Source organism: Gallinula chloropus, assembly GCF_964237585.1.
Source record: "Gallinula chloropus genome assembly, chromosome: 1".
Classification (NCBI taxonomy): Eukaryota; Metazoa; Chordata; class Aves; order Gruiformes; family Rallidae; genus Gallinula; species Gallinula chloropus.
In genome coordinates, this window is record NC_140085.1 from 31,606,275 (window position 1) to 31,618,568 (window position 12,294).

A 12,294-nucleotide genomic window follows, 5' to 3' on the forward strand; every position below is an offset into this window, starting at 1 on the left:
CAAATATTATTACTGAGCAATGCAGTTGCATTGGCTTTTGAATTCCTGCATGAGAATGAACCCATATGGCACGCTGGTATTTAAAGACAGAAAACTGGCTATTACACCACCTTCCACACACCAGTGCTGCAGATGCAGTAACACTGCACAGTGGAACACACCAAAGGTAACAGCACACACCCATTTCTGATGCACAAGAACAGTAACAGATCCCCTTCGGCTACACTTAACAAATGCTGCTGAAGTGTAGCGTCATAAACATTCAATGTTAAACTCCTGCCATCTTTTGGAGTTGATGAATTTCAGCAGATTTTAAGAAATCAGACAGGCTACATGCAAATGCATGTTCAAGGCCTGATGTTCAGGATGTGCAGCTGTAATTGCAGGTAATGAAAGGTCCTGCAGCAGAAGGTATGACCCAAGACTAAACGGAAGTTAAAGAAAGCAATTTTGATACCTGGAATTAAAGAAGAAATATATTGCTATGAAATATTTCTAAGAAAGAGTTCTCTGTTTTTACCTTGAGTTATGTTTTTATTCCACAGTGTTTAAATTAGCTTTATGGCCACTTTCTGGGAAATGAAATGTCAATCAAGTAAACAGTTCACATTTTCCAAACAAGCACTCACCAGGATAAATATTAATCACTGTGCTAAACCTGGCAGTTTTGTTATCATCCTATTTTTCTTCTTTAGACTACATAATAAATTACTCTGTACCATACAGCTTTCAATCTTCTCTTTTCTTCAAATACAACCGTCGTACTCATGTTGGATTTTAACAAGTTCACATGCTCAAAGATATTCTCCTAAAAAAAAATTATCAGGTCACACACCGACATGACAACTGTAAAAACAGTAATAAAATTGTTGTCATCCTTGCAGACTACCATCCTGCTAAGTCAACAACACCCCCGTGTTAAGGACTGATGGCCAAACGTAGCTCTTGGCAAAGTTAGCACAACTCTGTTGACTTCAAAAGGAATGCTTCGGCCCTGTCAGATTTCTTTAGTATAAAAGCTTCCTTGGAAGGTTAATGGAAAATAAGCTTTCAATCTATTCTAGATTTTCCAAAAGGAAAATTCATCCTTTATCATTGGGCAAAAATGAATTTTCCAAAGTATTAATGAATTTCTGTTTCATCCACGCTTTGAAGTTTCGATACCACTCTATAAGCTTTTTTCTCCTTTGAATCTTTTCTTGTAAGCTCATTTTTTTTTCTTTTTCTAAAACAGCAGGAAGCTCCTTCCAGTTTTTAATAAAGATAAATGGAGCCCCCATGGTTTTTAATAATTGTAACGGAGCACTGTGGTACATTGATGAATTTCCGCAATCACCCAGTGTCATTACATCTTCTATAACAGGCAGAGATCCATAGGAACAAGCTTCATAAATTCTATAGCATTCTGTGTTTATCCCCACGGGGCACAGTGTCAAATCACTCTGCAGCAAGGCATCTTGATAGTTTTTGAAACTTTCATTTGTTTCTTGAGGCTGCCACCTAGGAAAGAAAAGAGGTCCAAAATAAACATCCCCACAGGCACTGTAATGACAAAAATAGATACACTCTAATTTCAATTATTTATAAAGCTAAAATGCTGCCAATGTAAAAACTGTATATTACACACACAATCTTTTTACTTTTAGTCTTAACTACTCTTAGAGGGCCTTCTAAAGATTATGTCGCTGTTAAAAGTAGACTGCAACACTTTTTAGACATGCCCCCTTTAGGACATTCTTAATACTTAGGAGTGTAAGAGTTACATCTTCTGCGTGGCTTACATGACACATGTGCCAATGTACTTCACAGTCAAGTTCAGAAATAGATATACAGAGACACACTCCATGGACATTTCCTCCCCCCTCCCCAAGTTTCAATCAGTAAAGTTTTGCTCTTCAAAAGTTAGGATGTAAAGCAAACCAGTAACCTCAATCCACCTGCCTGAAGTGCCTCCAAACATCTGTGAGATGTAAGTTCTGGTCACAGATAGAATCCATCTCCTCAGATTCTTTATCAGGGTAGCTGAGGTTTTCCTAAGCATTGCTGCTGTGCCCGCTACCAAACATTTACGGCTTGGCAAAATCAAGAACCCTATTCCTGTTACTCAAAAGATCTGTTCTGCCTACTTGAAATACAATTTCAATACTGTACAGATTAAATTCACTCTCCTATATAGAACACAACAAAACACAGCTGTCTATCTTCTAGTAAGATGTTAATATGCATGAGGTGTAAGACAAACATTTCTTCTTCCATCATAATCAAATGTATGCAAGAAAAAAAGAGATGGTCTTTACACGTACTACATATACGAGATTTTTCTATGTATTTAAAAATATGCTTTATGTAAAATATAGCAATATAAAGGCCATTATGTTACAAAGACCTATACAAAGTGTCTTGGCAATGTTCTGATGACTGGTCACTTTGATTTGTACTATTTTTTAACACACAGAGAAGGATTGGCTGTGATGAACTAAATAAACACGTGAATATTTTCACAAAGTAAATCAAAGTCTTACTGATCTCTGGCAGCAATCCAGCAAAGTTGATCAAGCTCATTCTGCTTCAGAATTTCCATTAGGATTTCCCTAGAAGAGTTCTTATAAACTGTTCCTAAGAAATTACATAGATACGATCTTGGATCATGTAGCATTGACCAGCTGGGCTCTACAACTGGAAAATTTCTGTAGCTGTGAAAAAAATGTACACATTAGATAACAGATAAAGTTTTATGTCAAAGAAAATACATTTTGTACAATTTCATTCTTACTGCAGCACATTCTAAGACTAAAACCACCTATTGGCTGTCAAACCACATCTATCTCCACCTACAGACCCACAAGCAAATCAGTGCAAGTCCTGTCCTACAAGTTGGTCGTTACTCCCTTTGCTTCCACCACTCTCTTCAGAGACATTCCAGAATACTTATGTCTTATTTTAACATCAGAGATACTATGTGTTCATGTTCCAAAATGTCCCTGAGAAATAGGCTTTTTCAGAAGCAGCTGTTCTTGATGCAACCAGTGCTTTTGACCGAAACGGCCAGGCTAGTGGTAACAATGGGCAAGTTTATTGACTGAAAACAACGCTGGTAACCTCTCAGAGGAAAATGTCACTTTCATCTGGATGGACTTTATTAATGTAATCTTTTAGCTACTGAACAACTTGCCATACAAGCTATTTAATTATTTTTTTGACTCAACAAAACCAATGCAAAGTCCTGGGATCCAATGTAAATGTATGCAATCCCTTTAGACACCTTTTCACCACATCAGGCTTTTTTTTTTTTTAACATTCATCTGGAACATGGAATTCCAAAAGATTCCAATGTTTGATTTAGAAAATCATTAATTGGACCATGTTCTCAACATACTATAATTTTTTTGCATTATTAGCAGTAACATTCAGACATATTTTCCTTGCTTCACGCACAATAAAGTCTCAACTGTAATTTGTGTCTACAGCACTTACGTAGCTACTCCTAAAGGCCACTGGAAAATATCTTCTTCATTTACCAGTGCATAGTCGTACGTAACAAAGAGCAGATTTACAAATCCTCCGTGTCTCTTCAGGTACGGCTGAACCCAGTCATTGTTGCACTGCTCGTTTCCAAGCAGCACAACCGCCACACGCTGGATCTTGCGAGTCTGAACTAAGGTTTGTGCGTAGTGCAGCCACTGAGTGGCGTAAGTGATCTTCGCTTTTTCCCTTCCGTTCAGAACCAGCACAACGTTTTCGGCTTCCACTGAGAAGTACCCGGGAACTACGGAGGGACCGGTGATGAAGCTGTGAAAATTAAAATACAAAGAGTAAACACCCTTAAGACAAATTACTGACCTTACTTCTCCAAACATCCTTACTACACGGTCTGCACTGCAGGGATTTTTTTTTTCCTTCAATAAAGTAAATGCAATATGCTGCAAAGTAACTGTGCACCTGTAACCATTTCTGTTGCTAAAATTTACAGCTCTAACCATTGGAGTAAAGCTGCCTTCATCTCTATTCGGGAAAAAGGAGGAGACTGAAATGAAAATAAGGTATTTTGTCAATAAATCAGAACTACTACTCTATTCAAACATAAAAATGTGGGTAAATCAATCAACTTTAAAAGAAGGATCTCTGATGTTCAGTAAAGGTCAAACTTTTTCTTAATTCCAGTAAAAAACAATGTATATAGAACAAGAGAGACACCCTCCCAAAGGTGCACAGAGTATACTAAACAGGTGTCAGTACGAGGAACAATTGGCTGACTACATTGCCCATGTAATTTGGGTTATGTCAAGGTTAGGAAAAAAAAAAGATGGATTCATCTGATACTGAGTAGAATGTACAACACAAGAGCTACAGATCTAAATGCAAACTTAAGTTGTCTGTGTGACCCAGGTCAAACTTGATGCTTTGATACAGGTTAATCAGCAGAAACATTTTAGGTAGAAAAATGCTTTTCTAGATTTCATATAATGCAGTTATTTAACAGAGGAATTTCATTCATGCAGCAAAATCATTACATCACCGATCATTTACAAGTATCTGATGACAGCCATTTATGAACTGCAATGAAGCAAACCAATGTTTGCCAACTCCTGCTCTGTGTTAGCAGGCTACTGACTGAACTCAAAAACTAGCAATATTTTTTTCAGGAGTCAGTGAAATGTACAGTTTTCTAGGTCTTCTGCATTACTGGATTTTTTTCAGCTACCATCTAAATTTAATTTAGAATGAACATAAATTTTAACTCATGAAGTGCTGAGATCAACAACTAGTTTCTGTTCAAGTGTACCTCCTGAAAAAAAGAAAATTTACAGATTCTGCTGTAAAAAGTGCTCCAGTCAGGATATCTGAAGCAGACTAACCTTTGACATGCATATTCTAAAGCTGAGTTAAGCTGACATGCTCCTGGCCCAGTAGGAGTGGCATAGTTTGGAGCCAAGATTCAAGAAACTCATGATAAGGAATCAATACTTTTAATAAATTGAATGTCAGTCAGGTCAAGACTTAAATCCAAAGTTTAACAATGAGGAAAAAGATCACTGGGATTCATAAGAGAGAACACCTTGAGCATCAGGACACCTTAAATTGTGAACAGGGTATGTCACCAATTCAATGATCACTGTGTGACCTGGGGAAAAAGGATTTTCCCTATGGACACAGTGCTGTGAGGCTATGGACTTTACAGGAATAGCAGGATGTGCAGGTGGGGAAGCAAAGTTTAACAGCATAATGCTACAGTGGGGAAAAACAGAAGCACTGTGGGAATCCCATAGTTGAGTAACAAAACCCACAGTACCCCGGCTGCACTATTAACTCCCAGTCTGAATACAGCAGGGATTGGGAAATGTGAGACATTACAGAAGATGCAAAATTAAGGCAGTTGTACTAACAGACTTTCACTACTCACATGCAGGCTAGATCAATGCTTCATCAAGATAATATGTGGAGATTACATTTTTGGAATCAATTAATTGTTTCCTGTAAAGTCCCTGTTTTTCCTTACTAGTCTTTAAAACCCCCACAGAAAGATGCTACTCCAGACTGTCTTCCATACCTAATTTCAGAAGTGTCAGTCAGACACAAAAAACTCTGCAATAGCAATATGAGTAAGCTTAACACTGCAGCAGGAGAGAACATACCAAATACATCCAGCATACAAAAACTCGATTGCAATAAAGGCATCACTTAAAAATGAGACAAAAAAAAAGAACTGTGAAAGGAGTAGCCTGAAAAAAAGAAGCTTTCAAGCAGCTTGTAGGCTGTTCAAAAACACTGCATAAAGCCTAGGAACACTGTGTGCTTCAACCCAAAAAGGTAACAACCCCCTCCTTCACAGAAAACACCCCAACCCATATAGCTTAACAGAAAACTTCGGGCAACTGCCAAAGGGGAAGGGTTGGCACTGAAAACAATGAAAACCTTGCCCAAACAAGGACAGCAAAGCTCATAAAATACAGCTGATGAAATGCAAACAGAAAATTAAGGCTAAAAAGCAATTAGAAAAGCACCTTGTAAAAGAGTGTTCTGACCGATAGGTAAAGGTTTTTCAAATATATGAAAACCAAAAAATAAACCAAAAAGACCACTGAACTGGAGAGACTACTTGCTGACAACAGCTTAGAAAGGGTTTAAAAAGGCATGACAAAGCCATAGCAGATTCCCACACCTAACTCATTCTCTTCAACAAGATGTACAAGGTGAAACACCTTCAAATCAGATGGAGATTGGACCTGGATGGCATTCACCTGAGAGTTCAAGGGATGGAAATTCAGAATCCCTGGCAAAGGCATGCGGCTGTCATTATGAAGTGATGCTGTGCCTGATGAGAAGGGGTCTTCCAATGACACTCCCGTCTACAAAAACAACTGAGAAGACTCTGGAGCAGAGAAGTATGACTTCCCTTTCTACTACAAGAGTTTCATAAATAGTAAGATCACTGGATTTTATCAAAAGGTATGATCACTGCTTCCATATGAGATTAACACTGCTGGAAATGAGTAATCTTGTCTCACTAATCTGATGGAGAGTGTTTCAATAAGAATAGAGGGGATTATACTGTAGATACTGTATTTGGATTTTCAAAAAGCTTCACCAAAGGCTCTTAAGGAAACCAAATTGCCACAAGCTATGCTTGGCAGGATCCTCTGGCAGGTAACGAAATCACTGCTTGTCAGCTTTGTTGACTGATATGCTTTCATTCTGGCATGAATCAAGGTGGCTGCAATCTGCATACTGCGAAAAGGGGAACGGGAGGGAAGAACTGCTCAGTGGCTGGGGCTGGCAGGGACTGGGGAAAGGCAGCACCAAATGTTGAAACACAGGGTGTGACTCTCAGTAGAACAGAAATTTGGGAGTGCTGTTACATAATGGTAAGAGATAAAATGTTTGGCACTCCCTGCTCTACAACATCCTCCTAGATGACAAGAGAGAAGGATGCTTCAGGCCAAGGAAAATGCTAACCTCTGCTCTCTTGCTTCTTGTATGAGCCTGCCAATGTCACGAAAATCCACTGCTACGCAGTTTCTTCTCTGCCCATGTTTTTAACTAAGTATCCCTGCATTTCATGGAGTTGTTAATTTTAGTGGTCTTTAGGCAACTTCTTTGGTAAAAACTTGAAACAATCCAAATCTGTATTAAATGTGTGTATTCTTCATTGCAAATATATGACATGAGATTATTCATACAACTGTGTTTAAGTGATTATTCGGTGTTTTTGTGTCGTATATTCTTTAAAAACATTCATGAGGGCTCTAAGTTTTAACAATCATTCGACTTACCACAAGAAACTGCACAGCAGCATCTACTCTCCAAATATGCCACCTCAGCTAGTTCTCTCTAGCCTCATCTAGTAATCAAATGGAGATAATTTACCTCAGTGAGGCAATAAAGAATTCAACAATTCCTGAAAATCTTACAACCAGTAAGCAGCTAAAATCATGTACTAATTCCTCCCCACAAAAAAACCCAATGTAACATTTCCAATTTGACTAAAAATTCGCATTTCAGCTATTTAATTTCAAAATCCTAATCATTAAAATAACAGCTACATTTGCAAGTTTTCTATGCTTTCTATGATTTCCCACTAACCTGTCAAATTTTAACCTCTGTTATGCTGGAATCAAACTTAAACTTTATATTTTTATAGGATCTAGAATCCAAGTTAGTTGAAATAAAGAATCTATTATCACTGGTTCCTTTAAACATAACAAGAAGATATTTAAATGCTAGTACAGAAGTCTTTCTTTGAGAGACGAATACCCCAAGGGACCATGTGAGGTTATTATTCATGTGAAACAGGCACACCAGAGAGAAAATAACCATAATCAGTCAACTGACAGACTCATTAAGTGCAGCAAATTATTTTCATATTATAAACATGAAAAGCATGGCTTGAAAAAAAAAATCCTCATGTCCACACCAAGAAGACAATTTATCAGGTAGAGTGTCATTGATTTCTACAGCTTCTGAGTATGTCATTCTGAAAACAAAGAAGTCTCTTCCCAGCAAGGTAACACTACAGGCACTGCTCCCTATTCCAATAAAATATTGGATCCTTTCTCCAAACCCATGAGTGGAGAGCTCTATTGCCCTTGTCAAGGAGAATAACCAGATGCAGTAGCATCGTTCATAGCTGATTCCCTAATCTTGTATTATCAGGTTATATTTGCAGACAAGTAAAACAGCTGTTGGGTTTTTTTTTTTAAAGGCTATTTAATTTCATCTATTTCCCTAGATGTAAGACAGACTCTTTAATTGCTATGTTTACATCAAACCTACACATCTTTCTAGAAAAATGTCTATTTGATCGCTTACAAATATGATGTAGTCATCACTGAAAAAAATGTATGTCCTGTACCACGTGCACAGTCAGATACATTTATAAACAAATTAAAGTGATAAAAAACTTTTATGATCATTTAAAAAACCCCTTTCAATTCACAATCGCATATTTATCTCAGACATAATCTGCAAATTTCAGCTATAACCCCATCTTGCTGTTTGAGGAAAAAAACACCTTTCTGAAGCAACACATTTTTCAGAAGTTAAATTCACTTAAGTGTACTATTTCTGCTTTTAAAGAAAACTTTTTTAGCAGATGGGTCCTAGTGCAAGTGACTGCATGTTGTAGGAGAGCCACTACCACAGACTGATAAACTGGCCAAACAGATGAAAAATGAACTGTTTAACAGCAGTTTTACAACAGGCATGATCACGGATCAAGATCCGTTTTCAAAGCAAATGCTTCAAGTGTCATCCTGCTTACCATAAAAGCTTTGTAGTTAAATCAAGTAGTTAACTCAGCCTCACAAATTGTTTTTGTTATAAATAGAACCAAATTATCTTTTGATGCAATCCTATTTATGAATGAATGAGTGAAGTCCCTTTTCCCTGAATACAACAGAAACCAAATAACAAGAGGCATCATCTTGCCTCACAACCTCAAGCTTCAAGTCAACAGTCAGCCCCAAACTCCAGATCTCAGCTGTTTCTCGGGGTTGCATTTCCACCCCTTCTGTGGTCACTCTGCTGCCCTCCCTCTCAGTATTCCTAAATCACTCCACATTTATTTCAATACACAAATCTTCACAAAACAGGAGATGAAATTGCTCCCTAGTTTTCTGGGTTTTAATAGTGACATGTTTGGGCTAGAATTTGCTGGGCTTTATCAAGTATGTATTTCCACGAATAAATGTAACCACTCCTTGTGATAATTTTGAATGAGAAGTTGTATGCATGTTCCTCAGTTATCAAAACATAACAAAATTGACATATTTGCAAGTGATGTTAAAATCACTGCAACTCTGAGATAGACAAAATAATGCACCTGTACCTCTTATCATGCTAATTTTCCAATGCATCATGTGTTAAAGTTAATACAGAAGTTGACATCATGCAGCTAGTACCTGAAATGTGTTTTTCCTGCGTTTTGGCTTCCTTCTCTCCACTGTGCAGTCACATCAGCTGGCTGAAGATGCCCTCCAAAAATATGTTGCCAAAGGTAAAGACCTATGTAAATGAAGATGGAGAATTTGGGTGCACAGATCTTGCCTACTCTACACTCCCTGCAAATCAAACAGAAGTATTTCTGGAAGATTAAAAAGCGTAACAACTTAAGAACTTGGGGGTAAAAAAACATGTCAGACCTTCCTATACAATATGGACATTGTCTCCCAAATTCTGTATCACTAGGAATTAGTTAATTTCCCACACATGTCGAGGCATTTAAAAAGATTCTTTGGCTGTCAAAGTATCAGCAAATGAAGATATACCACAGTACCTCATATGTTAACATCTATCTCTGGTAGGCCTACTGCTTAAAAATGAGCAAATATTAATCAGCATTTTAACTACAGGCACAGTTCTCTTAAGCTTTTGTGAAAGACATCAATTTTCTGTGATAGAATGTATCACCATGTAATAGATCAATTTGTTCTACATTGCCACATGAAAGCTCAACTGAAGCTGGAAATTTTACCTTTTCAGAAAAGCCAAAATAAGAACATTATGCCTTCCAGCAGTAGTTAAAGAGCTTGAGATGACCATGGCCCCCAGTTTACAGAGACTTGGTGTCCTCTACAATGTAAGATTTCCAAGTGCATTGGTGGCAGTAGTACTGCAGTACAGAAAGTGCTTTATTGCACAAAGTTTAAATGGGACAAAAAGAAATACTCTATTGTAACCAACAAAGAAGCCTGTCCTTGTGTGGTACTGGAAGCTATATTGGATTCTAAAAGTAATGGTGTTTCTCTGGCATTTGAACCATTTTCTTGAAAAGAACTGATACAAAGAAACTGGACTCTGATTACTCTTATACTGGTATTAACATAACTTTGAGTAACACCTACCACTTCCTTAACGCTCTTCATGTAATTATTGATATTATTTAGCCATATACATAAATCTCAGTCATTAAAAACCATAGAGAACTCTAACAGAAAGGTTCAGTGATTGATAGACTATGATTCCATCTGCTTACCAATCGCTGCTTTGCCCCAGATTTGTACTCTAAGACTGGTTTGTTCTAGGTGAGATCTTGCATTTTGTATCATCTTAAGATTAGCTTCGTATCTCTGCTGAGAAGCAACCAGTTCACTCTTCTCGTCCCCTTCCCATGGGTTCCACTCTTCATTTCCCAAGGCAACATGATCTAAGAAACCCCACAGCGTAATTTACATTAAAAGAACTGATGTGCAAGTTTAGGAAAAATGACGGTTTTTCTTTAATTCTGAATTTCGGGCAGCACCTGACACCCCCTACCCCCTCACCCACCACCCCCCCGCCGGCCCGGGCCTGGCACACCGGCGGCCCGGCCCGCTGCCTCCACACTGCACCCAGGAAATGGCGGCCGCCAGCGCAGGCCCGGCGCGGGGGGCTTCGGCCCCGCTGTCCCCGAGGGGCCGCCTCTGGGCCCTGCCCGGCACGGTACTCCCGAGGCGAGGCGCTGGGTAACGAAGCGCTGCCCTCGGCCTGGCCCAGGCTTTCCGTGCCGGGGACAACCTTTGTGGGAGGCGCCGCCGCTCCCCCACGCCGGCGGTGCCGAAGCCTCTCTGGCGAAGGCAGGAACTAACAATCCGCGTCGGCCCCGCATCAAGCTCGCCTCCCCCCGGCCCCGCGGGCTGCACAGCCGGTAGCGCCCGGCCCGGCCCGGCCGCGGCAGGACGGCGCGGAGCGGCCTCGCTGCCACTCTCACCTCGCGGGCCACGGCGGTCCCGGTGCGAAGGGCGGCGGGCGGCCGAGCGGCGGGGCCGGAGGAAAACGGTGTAGGCCGCGTAGAGAGAGAAGAGGCCGTAAGCGACGATCAAGGCGGAGCACAGCCGCTTGCGAGCGCCCCGCATCCCGCCCGGCGCGGGCGGAGGCCCCGGCGGGGGGCGCCGTGAGGCGGCGGCGCCGTGAGCCGCGCCCGCTGGGGCGGGAGGGGCCTCCGCCCGCGGCCCCAGGCTTCGTCCCCTGGGGAAGAGGCTTAGAGCCTCCCGCACCGTGACCTGCCTCTGGCCCAGCAGCCTGTCCCGAGCGTCGCTGTTAGGGCTTCAGGGAGGCGGTGAATGCACTTGGCACAGCTCGGCGCCTGGAGCCGAGAGCTGGGTCCTTCGAGCCTCGTTCTTCCACCCCCCGTGCTGGTGTGGGGTGTCCTGGTGGTGCTGGTGCCTTCGTGGTTGCTACTGCTGCCATGGTGGCTTGGAGCAGTGGGCTCCACTGCGTGCTGACCTCCTCTTGAGGGCTTCCAGAGGCTTTCCAAAAGAAAGACTTGGTTCGGTTCAGGAGTGTTGAACAACTTCAGGCTGTTGAACGTCCATAAGTTGATGTCACCTTTAGCATGTGGTCCCAGCCTGGGCTTGAAGCTCCTGTGGTCTGTGCCCAGCCATTTGGTGCCTCAGCATGAGAGGAAGGGTGGTCCTGACCAGCAGAAAGCAAATGTGATTTGGAAGAGTAGTGATCAAGTATCAATCAAGGTCTTAGAACAACCTTAGTAATTATGGCCTCATAGTAGATGATAATGCTTGATCATTTGGAAAGAAATTAAAATACAGGGAAAATGTAGTGAAAATGTGTGAGTTGAGAGAGCATATACTTCCTGAGCATAACATCTTAGTCTTATATTTCCCACACCATTCACTGGACATTTTGCAAGTTGCATTGGCTCATTTCATGGGCAAAAGGGGATGAGAAGAGCTGTGCATAATGTAAAAATGGGCATTCATTTTATAAAAAGGGCTTTGGGTCATGTTCAAAATCTCCTGCCAGATCAAGGCAGGTTCAAGTAAATGTTTTTTCCTGTAATGTGAACTCAAATCACCTAGA

General features: G+C 40.7%; 1 protein-coding gene across 1 annotated transcript; it reads right to left on the reverse strand.

Annotated features, from left to right (window-relative positions):
* Positions 1-543: 543 nt before the first annotated feature.
* RXYLT1 (ribitol xylosyltransferase 1) lies at positions 544-11,344 on the reverse strand. The gene is made up of 6 exons (XM_084273395.1): positions 11,186-11,344; positions 10,472-10,642; positions 9,399-9,501; positions 3,475-3,789; positions 2,523-2,693; positions 544-1,500 (listed from the first exon to the last, which is right to left on the reverse strand). Exons 1-6 carry the CDS (start codon positions 11,328-11,330, stop codon positions 1,083-1,085), a joined length of 1,323 nt encoding a protein of 440 aa, XP_084129521.1. The 5' UTR covers positions 11,331-11,344; the 3' UTR covers positions 544-1,082.
* Between the last annotated feature and the right edge of the window lie 950 nt (positions 11,345-12,294).